The sequence below is a fragment of the Haplochromis burtoni genome, unplaced genomic scaffold (assembly GCF_018398535.1).
Source record: "Haplochromis burtoni strain Fernald_Lab_line unplaced genomic scaffold, NCSU_Asbu1 Contig_204, whole genome shotgun sequence".
NCBI lineage: Eukaryota > Metazoa > Chordata > Actinopteri > Cichliformes > Cichlidae > Haplochromis > Haplochromis burtoni.
The window spans coordinates 735,931-749,929 of record NW_024582565.1 but is presented as its reverse complement, the minus strand read 5'-3'; the positions used below and the strand labels follow the sequence as shown (position 1 = coordinate 749,929).

The window sequence follows — 13,999 nt, the reverse complement described above, 5'->3', positions numbered from 1 at the left end:
CACTCTCTCTCACTCTCACTCACTCACTCACTCACTCACTCACACACACACACACACACACACACACACACACACACTTACATTCTCACTCAAACACCCACACAGTAACAGAAAAAACACGAGCACTCCCCTCCCTCCTCTCGTTTCCTCCTCACTCTCTCACTCAGTCATCCCTGTTTTAACACTTCTTCTGGTTGCTAGGAGACGCAAAGCCACAGAAACAGGCAGATCAGCATGGAAACGGAGAAATGCTGTGCAAAATTTTTGGGGGGAGCAAAAGCATGTCAGGTATGAGCGACTAACCTGTATGCAAAAATGAAGAGCACTGATGTGTGCCTCACCTTTGAGAGATCCACTAGTGTGTTGGCCTGATCGCTGAGTTTCCTCTGCTCCATTTTCACGCTGCGTAATCTGCAAACAGATGCACACATAAAACACACATACAGGGTGGAAACCCGGTAAATATGCTGTGGTTGGACCAGAGAGTTAATCCCTCAGGGTTCAGACAACACCACTCTGGAGCGGTCACCTTGCCAAGTTGAGCTTCATTTCTACCTGCAGTGTGTCCCTTGATTTGAATGTACAATAACAGCAAGCACACAGTGTGGACTGAAACATAGTAATCTTGTCATGAAGTAGAGAATACATAGATTTGTATATATATAATGAATGCAGGAAAAGAAACATTAAAAGTTAAAAGATAATTATTATTAAGGAAAACTTCTGGGGCACAAGACCTAGAGGGAAATAAACCAACAGGAAAAAATCTGATAAAAAAAAAAAATCAGTCCAATTAAAAGCCTATTGGACTCTCAAAGCACTATACAATAATTGGTGAACTAACCTGTGTTTTCATAAAACAAACCCTGTGAGGCTGACTTTATGAGACTGCACCCCCAGCTGAGCCCGTCTCCTGTTATGCTAACAGATTTTAACCACAGAATGTACCCCTATTCCCATCGAGTCAGCCCGGTTGCTGTGTTGACACAGCCAGTCCACAGTCCACATGAATAAGGATTAGCCTTTGAATGTTAGATTTAACACAGCCTTACGTCTCTTGACTCTGGCTTTTGAACTGTCCTGGAGTTGAACCGTTAAAGATCAAAGGATCAGGAAACATTTACGAGATCCTTCATTTAGATGCTGGACAGAGGATATACAAAAAATCTTTTTCTTTATGTGTGTGAATTACACTCTGAGCACTTGTAACAGCAGCATCACTTTTTGGGAGAGATGACAGGGTGATCGGAGTGTCTCTAACAGCACACAATGCACATGATTATCCATTCCCACAAGTGTATTTGCCTGGATTGAACCTGCCCTTTCGTAGATGATGAATCACATCATGCGTGTGTGTGTGTGTGTTTGTGTGTGCGGGGATTAATGCATTTTATCTGATGATCAGCGTTGATTCAACCTGTGGGTGGATAGAAAGTACAGCTGATTTCAAAGGCTTCATCAGCTCAGCAGCGCCGTCATGCGCATGTGCTCGTGTGCACGGGTGTGCTTGCGTGCGCGAGTGTATGTAGTTGTGTGTGAGGTGCGGTCTCACTGATGTATAGCCTGGAGGAACTTCCGCTGGTGTTTGCGGACTCTCGAATGGTCGATCTTCTTCATCAGCTTGGTGTGTTTGTAGATGAGCCAAGTCTCTCTTAGTACGTTAGCAGCTGCATTCTTTATCTGCTCCCAAAAAAGAATAAGCACACATATACACACTTATTGTTAGCAACAGGTGGTCCTTGGCAACTGAAACTGGCAACAGGTTTGCCCAGCCCTCTCGTCTTTCTCTTTTTTCCCCTGGTTTTGCTATTATCTATGCAAAGAAGAAAAAAAAACACTAAACCATCATTCTCTTCTTAGAGGCTGCCCTCGTTCTCTCTGTCTCTCTCTCATGCTCCCTCTCTCTCTACACATACCGGCTTGCCTGCCAATGCTTTTCATGTGTGCATAAACAGCTCTCTCCTTAGGGAGATTGGCAATGAGAACCAACAGGAGTCTCCCCCTCACACACACTTCTCTCTTCTCTTGGTTTGTCTACATGCCACATTATATCTTAGACTTATTCAAATGGGGCTGCATTATCTTGGCTGGCTGAAGTAATTCAGCGCAGCACCATCGCAGTGTATTAAAACCAGTGATCTTCTGTTTAATTATGACAACAACTGAAAGCAACAATCGCTGCACAGTCACTGCACTCAAACTAGCTGTCAAAGGCATTCCCCATCTCTACAGAGGAGGAACATTAGCCTATGTAATGATGCTCAGTTGTGGCGAGCCACTCCAAGACGGTTATTTTTCTTCACTTCATTTGTTTGGACCAGCAGAATGGGAGATTTCTTTGATTTAATAAAATGCCTGTTTGAAATGTCAGTTTCTGGTCATTTTCTATAGATAAATATCGGGATTCTTCTACTTTCTCGCGGCTCCATACTTGTTCCTGTATGTTTCATGTATTTTATAGGTTGCTATGTAATTACAACACAGGGGTCTGACACCCATCGAAAAAAGCGAGGGTGGACACCATAGAGAAGGGAGAGAGAATCTGTAAGGACATAAATTGAATGAGAGACTTCAAAGAGATGCTGAGCATTGAACAAAGAACAATTATACCCCCGTCTGAGGAGCACAAAAGACCCCGGCAGCTTGGCTAATCAGCACCCATCCACCGCAGTCAAGGACTGCTCACTCACATACACGCCTACACATACACACATGCAGACACACACACACACACTATTGGCTACAGATGAAGAGAGTAGGAGGCCGTGGGCCTTGCAGATGTGTTTTCAATAACACAGAGGAAGTCAAACCAAATAGAGCTCATCGAGCGAACTATAGATAATATATAAGGCCCCCGTGATTCAGCAAATTCGACACGTTATCCACCATTTGTAAAGACAGTAAAGATAAAAAAAATTACCTTTATTCTGCTTAATTTAAAAAACAAACAAACCCACAACAACAAAACTTACAGTAACCCTACAAAATAAAACACATTTATGTTAAAATTCATGGAATGACATAATTTGAATGTGCAAGCATCACCTTCCAGTGTGCATCAATGGGATTACAGACCTCCCAACCGTGTGGCAAACACAGGCAGTGACAGACCTGCAAAGATCTTAAAGAGCCATCACAACCCTGACATGCTGTTTAATAGGCCGGGGGCGCTAATGTTGTTTATATATAACATGTTTATAGCAGGGCTTTTTGAGACACTACATCTAAACTACATTACATTAGATATGCTGCTGAAGGATACATGTAAGATTAATTAGTATTAACTTACTTAGATTATGTTGGAATAAATAGAGTTCATTATTGCTCTCTCTCTCTCTTTTTGTTTTACAGGCACTAAAGAGCACATTCAGTACTGTTTAAAGCTGTGGGCCCTTTGGTAGACTGAAATGCCAGATCTTGTTTATCACATGATTAATGGCTGCAGGGTGAGTGAAAGATGATGATTGATGGCATCTTGTGTCTGACTGAATGGCAGGCTGCGGAAGTTTTTCCAGTTTTCAAGCACAGGTCCAGCAGTGCAGAGGGAGTCTACCGCTGCTGGACATTTTTTTCCTTCTTTTTTGTGCAGATGATTATAAAGCATCATTTAAATCCTGGAAACAAAAAATGAAACCCAACTGTGTATTTTTTGCAAAGACCCCACCACCACCGGCACACTGTATTTAATTGTCTCTCTCCTCCTGTGAATCAATGTAGATATCGATGCAAAGACAGCTACTCCATTAACAAAGCTAACAGACTCAACATGAACCGCTAAGAATACGCCACGAGAAACCAAATGACAGCAGCGGCAGCCATTCCTGGACCATATGGCTTGTACTCGGGCAACCATGTTAGGGCCATCTGGCTGGTTTGGGTCAAAGATCTGTTCTGGCTGCTCCCCTGTGTGGCACACCTTATGGCAGGTACACGCAAAATCTGTTAACGCATGGGGCTCCCACTTCTCAGCATGCTAGGCAGTTGATGACATGTTGCAGAATATAAATTAATCAGCAGAAATAGAAACGTTTTACTGAAATTACTATATATATATATATGTAATCCCAGTTTATAATACATTAAAAACAGAATGTTTACATTTACTAAATAAACATTAACTGAAATACCAAAACTGGGAAAAGAAGGGAAGAAGAGAAATAGACTTTTTTTTCTCATCAGTCGGAAACAAGATCAGAGGTAAAGCTAAATAAAGACTCAACCTTTTTCACCCTGGAGGTCCACATACCAGGATTATAAAGACACAACCACTGCCATTTTCAAAGGTTGCCAAGTGTGGCACTTTCACTTAAAATGAAATCAGCTTCTTATTGCTGCTGAGACTAAAATGGATGTAGAATTGTTGAGAATTTTTAGACCAGGTTCAACACCATTAGTGTCACTGACTTACAAAACCTCGCTGGCTATTTTATTAGGTACACCTGTTCAGCTGTTTGTGAACCTATCATTAACGGGAATATCTAATCACACGGCAGCAGCTCAATATACTCAGGCATGTAGACATGGTCAAGTTGACCTGCTGAAGTTCAAGCTGAGCATCAGAATGGAGAAGAAAGGGAATTTAAGTGATTTTAAAATTAGCATGGTTCTTGGTGCCAGATTTGCTGCTAATCTACTCTGATTTTACTACACAACCATCCCTAAAGTTTACAAAGAGTGGCATGCAAAAGAGAAAATATCCAGCGAGCAGTAGTTCTCTAGTTGAAAAAGTCTTGGTGATGTCTGAGGTCAGACTGCTTTCAGCAGATAGGAAGGTAAAAATGAGTTAAAAAAGAAAACACAACCAGGGTATGCAGAAGAGCATCTCTGGGCAGCAAACGACTACACCGGTGTCACTTCTGTCAGGTAGAAACAGGACTGATGCTAAAATTCCCACACAGGCTCACCAAAATTGGACTTAAGATATGAAAAATATTCCCTGGTTTAATGAGTCTTGCTTTCTGCTGTGACATTCAGATGGTAAGGTTTTAATTTGGTGTAAACGACATAAAAGCATGGATCGATCCTGGCTTCAGTCAGTGATTCAGACTGGAAGTAGTGGTGTAATGTTGTGGGGGATATTTTCTTGGCACAATTTATGTCCTTTAGTATCAGTTGAACATCATTTAAACACCACAGCCTGCCCAGCTAATGCTGCTGACCATGTCCACCCTTTCATGATCATAGAGTACCCTTCTTCTGATTGCTGCTTTCAGCATGTCAAAGCTTCATTCATCTCAAACTGGTTTCTTTGACTTGACATTGAATCCACTGTACTCAAATGGCATCCATAGTCACCAGATCTCAATCCAACAGAGCATATTTGGGATGTGGTGGAATCGGAGACTCACATAATGAATGTGCAGTCGACAAATGTGCAGCAACTGCGTAAAACTATCATGTCATGTTAGTAATTTATAGTTTTGAGAGATAATAATTTTTTTTGCTGGATATTTTCAAGTCTCACAGATGCAGAAACATTATATATCAAAATTAATTCTAAATGTATTAATTTTGGCCCTACAGTTTTATAGCTGTAGAGTAGAACTGGAGATTTTTACTCAATTGGACATTTAAATAAAAGCCTAGCACTTATAGGGTTAATGACCTGTGCATGTAATTAGTAATTAGGCTCTGAGATGCTGGACACACAATGGTGTTTTTCCAGTGATCAGAAAACAAACAGACGAATTGCCTTGGCAACAAACTCATCCATGTGCCACTGTGACACGTGGCCTTACCTGCTCTGACCTTCCCTTCACAGACACACTGACAAGGGGACAAGGAGACACTTAGGCAGACACAAACATGGCCACACACAAGTACAATAATCACTATTTCAGCATCCAAAGCAAAGGAGAGTGATGCCCTTAGGCTCAAGTTAAAGGTGAAACAAATCAATAAAATCACAGAACATTAAATTACAGTTAAAATAATCACTGGATCTTATTAGGGGGCTAACACATTTTCTACATTAGAAGGAAGCTCATGTGCAAGTTCAACTGGCAAAAACTGAAAAAAAACATCAATGAGATATGTAAATGCACTCGTGGAGCATTGAATGAATTGTCACCATCACAATATGACTATAATAACAATGAATAACGATATGCTTATAAATGAAAAGGCTGCTAAAAGTTATTTTTATTATGTGGAGTGGAAGCTAGCTTAGTGGAAATCTTCGGGGGTTAGATTGCTCCCATTTGGCTACTGGTGTAAACATTGGAAGGCACTGCGGCACCTCCTCCTTGGCCAGAGTCCAGAGTGCACTCTGAATATTCAGACAGGCCGAAGCTCTGAAATGTGCCGGAGGGACTCGTAAAAGTGCCCTGAATTAAGTAGTGGTCCAGTGTGAAAGCAGAATATGCATCCCGAGTGCAAATTTCTAGAAAGATTTTTTTTCCAGCTTCTAACTTGGAACGAGAGTTTAAAAGCCTGAAAAAAAGTAATGACCTCAGATACAGACGGTGTCAGCCACAGTCACACAGTCAACTGGCTTACTGCTTCAATAAAAGGAATTTAACACTGGAATTTGACATCGTAGCGCCATCAAAAGGAAGGAGATGTTAGCCCACTGACTTAGCGCCTGAGCAAGCATGTCCTGCTTTTCTTGGTGTTGAGTGAGCTCTCTGAAAGTTGAGGGTGAAATTTTGACCAAATGGGCTTCCAGCAGTGCTCTGAATCAACCAGTGCTTCAGTACACAGCCACAAAAAACAGCAGCAACAAACCAAGAATCGAGAAGAAAAAACAGTCCTGGCATCAAACAACAACAAATCACACCTCACACACATAGTCAACTTAAGGACTAGATTAACTGCTATTTAATTAACATTTGCATTAATCCTATCAGATGGAGAGACTTCACTGAGCACTGCATGAAAATTAACTCGGTGCATCAGTCTTTGGAAGGAAATCATTCTCCCCGATAAGGTTATTAGGCCCTCCACACGCAATGTGCACTGCACAGGGGTTCAAAATATCAACTTCAGTCTTGACATTGCTCTGCATAAAAAACGGATCGAGGATGAAAGCAGCAAGTATTCATCAATCATGAAAATAGAAAGGATTCAAAAAATTGTCAAAAAGTGTCAAAATCATAAGGAAAAGTTACAGCAAGATTTTTGGGCTCAGATTTTCATGCTATTGATGAACCACACCCTATTCTTTACACAACATTACAAAATTACATTAGATTGCACAACACCTCGTTCAGATCAGCTAAGAGCGTCTCTCTGGCATTTAATTGACATTCTTGTTAATCCTTCAAAGGGAAGTAGACAGCATTGCAGTGAGTTAGAAAGACAGACTGTGTGCTTTCCTGTCTGTTTGTGTGTGTGCGCACATATGATGATGGCAAGATGTTGAAGCTATTGTTGCATTATTTATTATAAAGCTTTGACTGATTGTATTCTCTTGGTACAAAGATGTGGCAAAGAATGGCCCCGGCTATGTAAATCAATGTGCACACAACAGCTTCAATCATTGGTCTCTCAGTGATAGGGCAGGAGACAATTACCGCAGCATAAACCGTAGACCCTTTGAAGGGAAATGTCACCAAGCAGCATGCTGCATATTGCTCTAGGAGGCCTCCGTTACTTGATGAGCGGGTTTATTAAGATCATGAATTACCCTTAATGATGATGGCATTTGCTTTAAAATATGAATATAATCTTTTTGCTTGAGGGGCTAATAAAATTGATCAGTGTGACAAAAAATACAATACTTTTTTAGCTACCAGTTAAAAATTTGGGATTTGATGTGACTTTCCTCAACCTTTAAACCTTAAGGTACACATGTACCGCAGCAGGTACTTTTGTAATTACCAGGGGATTGGGAAAAAATTGTAGGTTAGCTGAATAAACGATAAAAATTCATTTGATTATAGTATTTAGCACATTTACGGTCACAATTACCAGCTACACAAACCACACAGCCTCCACATAACCTGATCTGCATCGAGTTTAGCAGAAAAGCTGAAAAGGCTAAAAAACTAATGGAAAAATGATTGATATGTACACTGTCTGCCACTTGAAGAGGTGAAGATGAATTTGCATTTCAATGAGGAGTATGAATGCAAATTAAGGTAACCTGCTGAAACAAGAATCTTTAGGCCTGCTAGCAGCGCGGTGAAGCTGTGCTTTGAGCTAAATGCTAAACTGATCATGCTAATATGATCAGGCTACACCGTTTCACCAGGCTGTCAGCAGGCCCAAAAACTCACATTCACTGTACTAACAAAGAAACTTTTGAACATTAAAACAAAAGCCAAGTTTCTACAGGCAAGGTGGTAAAACACTTAGCAAAACTGCTAACGTTAGCTCAAAGCACTGAGTACTGCTGCAAAATTTAAATAGCTATTAATTTGATAATTAAGCCCCAATCACACTGGTCGCTAGGAAAAAAGATATATACCCGACTGTTTGGGCGTGATTGCTGGAGGTTGGTGGCAGTCGCTGTGAATTGCTAAGCCCTCTATTCACACAGGCCATGAGACCAGTCAGTAATCCCGTGGTAATCATGGGTTACTAGAGGAATTACTAGAGAATTTGCAAGTTGCTTCTGTTGCTAAGAGAAATTGGTTGCAAAGAGGTATATGGTGTTGCATCGAAAACCCTTTTACGATTGCTTTGGTCACTAGCAGGTTGCCATGATCACTTGTTGTTTACATGGAAAATGGTAACTTGTCTGCAGACACTCAAAAACTATATGCCACGTTAGGGGAAAAAAATGCAACATAAACCATAAACAGAGAGTAAAACTTGTGCCTTTTAAAACGTTTTGACTGCTGCAGTAAGGCCTGTACAGTTTTTACGCTCCCTGTTTTGGGTTTGCTTTGCACTTCAAACAATGTCACCACCCATCGGCGAGTAGTTAGCGACAGACTGTGGACAAATTTGTGCCTTCCATGAAAACAACGGGCAACCATTACAACATGCTGGCAACCAAAGCAATCACAAGATCACAAGATTTTGGGTTTACCATACAACTGCTTACACTTAGTGAAAATGTTGGAGATTTTACCCTAGTGACAACAGATTTTAGGGGAGCTGCTGGCTGATTTCTAGACCAGTGTGACTGAGACCTTATTAAACTAAAATGAAAACCACCTGATTTGAAAAATGACACCAATGTGGTCAAAAAACTGCAAATCTTTGGATGCTCAATTGGGATTATCTGCAAAAGCAAGTCTATCTCCAAAGACTCATGAGTTAAAATGCCTGGCTTTAAAGCAGAGGTATATTTAGCTTGGAATCTTTGGTCTCTATAGCAAATTTTACAATTTATGAAAGCAAAAACAAAAAAACAGAAAACAAACCAAAAACTTCACAACTGACAATGTCGGTTGGGAAAAAAATTGGGTTGCTTGAAAAAAATCCAAGGTAAAAATCTGTTTTTCAGCAGATATTATGTAACATTTCAGGTAGGGGTGTTTTTTTTATGTTTTTCCAGCATTGTTTTTTTAAGGGCCATTTTAAATTTTCCATTATCTAGAAAAACTGCTTGAACTTAGTCCTTTATATTTTTCAGGGTTAATATCTGGTACTCCTGCTCTCAGGAGTGAATTTCAAGTTAACAAAATATTGAAGGATGCTTGAAAGTCCCTAAAATATTTGAAACTCTGGTCTCTGACAACAGTTTTGGAGGACTGTAGAAAACCACAATTTTACAGGGTGGAGACTGATATTTTTTTTTACAGCTTCTCATATACAAAGCACACAATAATCTTTAAAACAGTCTAAACTGGGAAAATAGCTTCATAGACATTAAAGCTTGAATATGGAAGAAAAAAAAATACACTGAAATGTGATATTTCCCAGGTGTGACACCATATACAATATCTAAATGAACTTTAGATAATTTAAGACAAAGCAAGTGTGTAACAGCATTCTCTGTCATTTTCTCGTTGTGAATTTTGAAATGCTCATGGCAGCCAAACATTGTTTCAGAAGCAGAAGAAGAGGTTTTAATTCAGTGTACCAACAATCATTTACAAAAGATCTCAAACTGATACGTCACATGCAAAAATTAGGGGGTTAATAAACTCACGGAGTCGTCCTCTAAGGAATATATGCCTAAAATTCAAGGCAAGCCTTTGAATTATGTTAGGATATTTTAGCCAAATAACAGACAACTAAATGATGCAAAATGAATATGTTGTATAATAACAAAGGTAGTTAAATCTTATTTTCAATAATAAACTGTTCATATCAGATTCAGTTTGCAAAATATCGCCGCCCTTGCAAACACCTGTGGAGCACATGGTTAAGGATGGTAAACATCTTGTGAAAACAGACCTGGCCAAAGACTGCAGGAACATGAAGAGAGAGCCTGGCTACAACTGACACACAGAGTCTATTTGGTTTCTTTGTCGATATCTTATCCACGCTCAAATTATTGATCACCCCACTCCGTTCAGTCACCCAGATAACCCTGCTGCCATCATGCACCCTACATATTTGATATGGGAGCTATTTTTAAAACTTGGGTCTTTCAACTGTATGAAAAATTGAAAAGGACCAGAGGAGGGAGGGAGGGAGTTGGGAGAGATGGGGTGTGGGGAACGGAGGCTGGGAGGGGGCAACAGAAGAAGGAGAAAGCGGTGGAGGAAGGAGAGAAGCAAATGTGACACAGAGAGAAAAGGATTTACTGTAAGAGAGACAAATGTCAGAGGAGAGGGGAGGTGTGGGAGGGAAAAGATCGGCGATGGAAAGAAAAAGAGAGCGGCGGTAAGTGAGGGAGCGGAACAGAGAGAGTGAGACAGAGATGACCTTTTATTGCCTTCGCTCACTCAAATAACATGGCACTCTGTCACAACAATACAGGGTGTAATGTGCTAGTTGGGGAGGGTGACGCAGTAGCAGTGAAAGAACAATCCTTTTAGCCGGGCTCTCGACGCCAAAGAAATTCTACAGTGTAAAATCACCTGCACTGCACATAAAAACCGCACTTTTACAAATGACAGCTGCAGGGAGAACGAGTGCTCTTTACACTCTGTGCTTTTGCTTTATTGCTGCTACAGACGACACACTCATTCACACGCACGCACTCACTGACATCGAGCATGCCTACACACCCTCTTGGTGAGTTGCGTGTCCATCATGAAGTTGTGTACATGTTTCTCGGCCTTGGTCAGCTCCAACTTCCTGGCTACCACGGCAACCACCAGAGCCGTACAGCCCGCACCCTATGAGAGACAAGAGGGGAGGGAGGGAGGAGGACAGAGTCAGCCAGTACAGAGGTGGAATTGGTAAATCTGTGGTTTTTGGACAGGGAATTAGTTCAGATGATTGAAGGGAGCAAGGACAAATATGAAGATGACAGAAGGAGAAGTGAATGGGAGAGAGGAGAGGATTAGGAGGAATAGCTCTGTTCCAGATCCACATTTCCTCATGTTGAGAGGCAAGCCAAATCTATTTTCACCTCCAATCCATCTGGTGTGAGATGCCTTCTATATCGCCTCTATAGGACGCTGAAATTGTGCCCCTTAAAGATAAAACCAGAAAAAAAAATATCACCGTTTGACACCAACTAATTTAATTTAATTGGATGTTGTCAATCCGAATTACGTGGTGTCAGTCTTCTCCTGTCACTGGTGGCTTGAGGCCTGCAGGATGTGTAAAAGTGTAAAACAGCACTAGTTTGTCTGTATCCCAGCTCAACCCACGTGGGACTCACGGCAAATTCATTTGGGAGAGAATGACAGCAGTCTCTCAACCAAAAAAGACATGCTTGAGAGGAGAAGAGGAGCAGGAACACAGGGAAGAAGACAGACTTAATTAACTTTTAGATTAGACACTGTATTCAATGGGGCTGTTGAGTGCTCACAGGTTCCTCTGAAGGGGCAGGCACCGAGAGGGAAAAAAGAAGAGAGAGGGGAAGAAAAGATAAAGAAAGTGAAGAGCAATGAGTAAATATAAATGGGGAAGGGAAGAAACATGGGCGGATGAATATATGAGGCGAGGGTGTGTGCACGGAATAGGAGGAGAGAAAGATGGAGAAGAAGGCAATGTTAATGAGGTCACATATCTCCTGATAAGTAATGAATTAAGATTAAGAGTGTTTAATGAAAATGTATGAGTGTCTTCCTTCCTTCTTGTAAGTATGCGAAGCTCACAGTTAGCAGAGGATAGGAGTGACAGAATAAAGAGATATAAGGAGAGAAACATAGTGACTTAGAGCAACAGCGAGGGCGCATGCAACATTTTGAAGCGTGCAGGAAATAGCCGGGACTTCATCATGCACACTCCTGAACGACAAGACAGGTTTGCCAAAAATAACCTTGGCTGGGTTCAGTGAAATGTAACGCACAAACAGGCCTTAGTGCCCACATCTATACACTCATCCACTCTATTTGTGTTTATTCAAAAACTATGAATAAAATATGATGAGAGCCAATGGAAACCCCTTAGAGCATTTGTACATGTCTGCGCTTTAGGGAACAGAGCCCTCAGATAACAAACAGCACAAAATGCAGCGCAGTGTGCACGTGTTCACAAATGACCTCCTTGGTCAGAAACAGCGGGGCACTGATTGGTTTGTCGGGGCAGCCTTTGTGTGTGTGTATGTGGAAGCATGCGTTGACAAAGTGGCTGTATATGTGTGTGTGTGTCAATTTGTTTGCACATGCATCTGCATCTATTTGCTTCCAGCAGCGCTCCCAGTGAAATGTCCATGCAGTGACACGACTGATGACGGCTATGCTGCTGTGATTTCTTCCATTTACCAGGGTGTTCCCCTTGTTTTCTTCAGTACAGCACAGCTGTCTACCCACTCAGAAAAGGGGGAATCACCCATCTGTGCCTTTGTGTAACACCCACGCGGTCCAGGTAAAAAGTGAATGCAAACAGCAGTGGAAAATTGTTTCCAAAACCAGTCAGTGGGAACATGCAGAGGGAGGAAAAAATACGGTTGGAAAAAAAAAAAAATTTAATATGCTCAATTAGTGTTCAAAATGCAAGCACTTAGAACAGAAAAGCCACAAAAAGGTTAAAAATGATAGCTTGTCTTCATCTGTTTAACCTGCAAGCCATCCACAACTGCAGTATGACTGCAGTTAAGAAGCTGTAGGAAATAAAAATAATTATGCACAGTCATATGGTAAAACTTAAATGTAACGCCTACATTTAGGATGAATCTACATGTTAAAAATATTGGAAATATAGCCCACTGTAATGTAGGACATTTTAAAGGAGACCTCTTGCTCCTGAATTTATACTATACATCATGCAATCACAATAAATGAATATTATTTTTATGATTTATTTTTCCAGCACCATATATATTTTTAAGGTCTCTTTTCTTGATTTACAGTTCAAAAATGCCTTATTTATCTCATATTGGCTCTTGATGTAGCCCCCCTGATATCGTCTACTGAAAACAGGCAATCTCTGTAAAGAGCCATTTCTGAAAGCTTGCCTTCTTCTGATTGTCTCTCGAATTGTTTCTGCAGCACAATGATTCTTATGGGCACTGCAGTTTCCTGTAACCAGTGTGGATGTTCTTGAAAGAAATTGTAAATCTTCTACAAAACATAATTTCTTGATCTCTAGTGGAAATGTTTTAAACGCACCTCCACCTGTTTGAGTCACAGATTAATCTGAAGACTGGACTCAAGGAACAAAAACTTTGACTGACAGACGGTTGCCAATACAGACGGCTCTAGCATAAGCTATGTGCTAAGCTTTGCCACTGCTAATCTGATTTAGCTGAACTGCTTGTGGGTTAAAGCATTTTTAATGCACGTATCCATAAAATAATACGGCTTGTGTGGCTAACCAACATTCCAAAGCATACATCCAAATCAACAAAAGAATGGCTTCACTAGAAGATTATGGTTATACAGGGAGTGCAGAATTATTAGGCAAATGAGTATTTTGTCCACATCATCCTCTTCATGCATGTTGTCCTACTCCAAGCTGTATAGGCTCGAAAGCCTACTACCAATTAAGCATATTAGGTGATGTGCATCTCTGTAATGAGAAGGGGTGTGGTCTAATGACA

General features: G+C 40.9%; 1 protein-coding gene across 1 annotated transcript in view; it reads right to left on the bottom strand.

The window, feature by feature from the left end:
- The window catches only part of kcnn3 (potassium intermediate/small conductance calcium-activated channel, subfamily N, member 3), a 60,095-nt gene that overhangs the window by 3,970 nt on the left and 42,126 nt on the right, over positions 1–13,999 (bottom strand). The window contains 3 exon segments of the mRNA XM_014338025.2: positions 342–411; positions 1,553–1,680; positions 11,073–11,183. Coding sequence (XP_014193511.1) covers positions 342–411; positions 1,553–1,680; positions 11,073–11,183 — 309 coding nt within the window.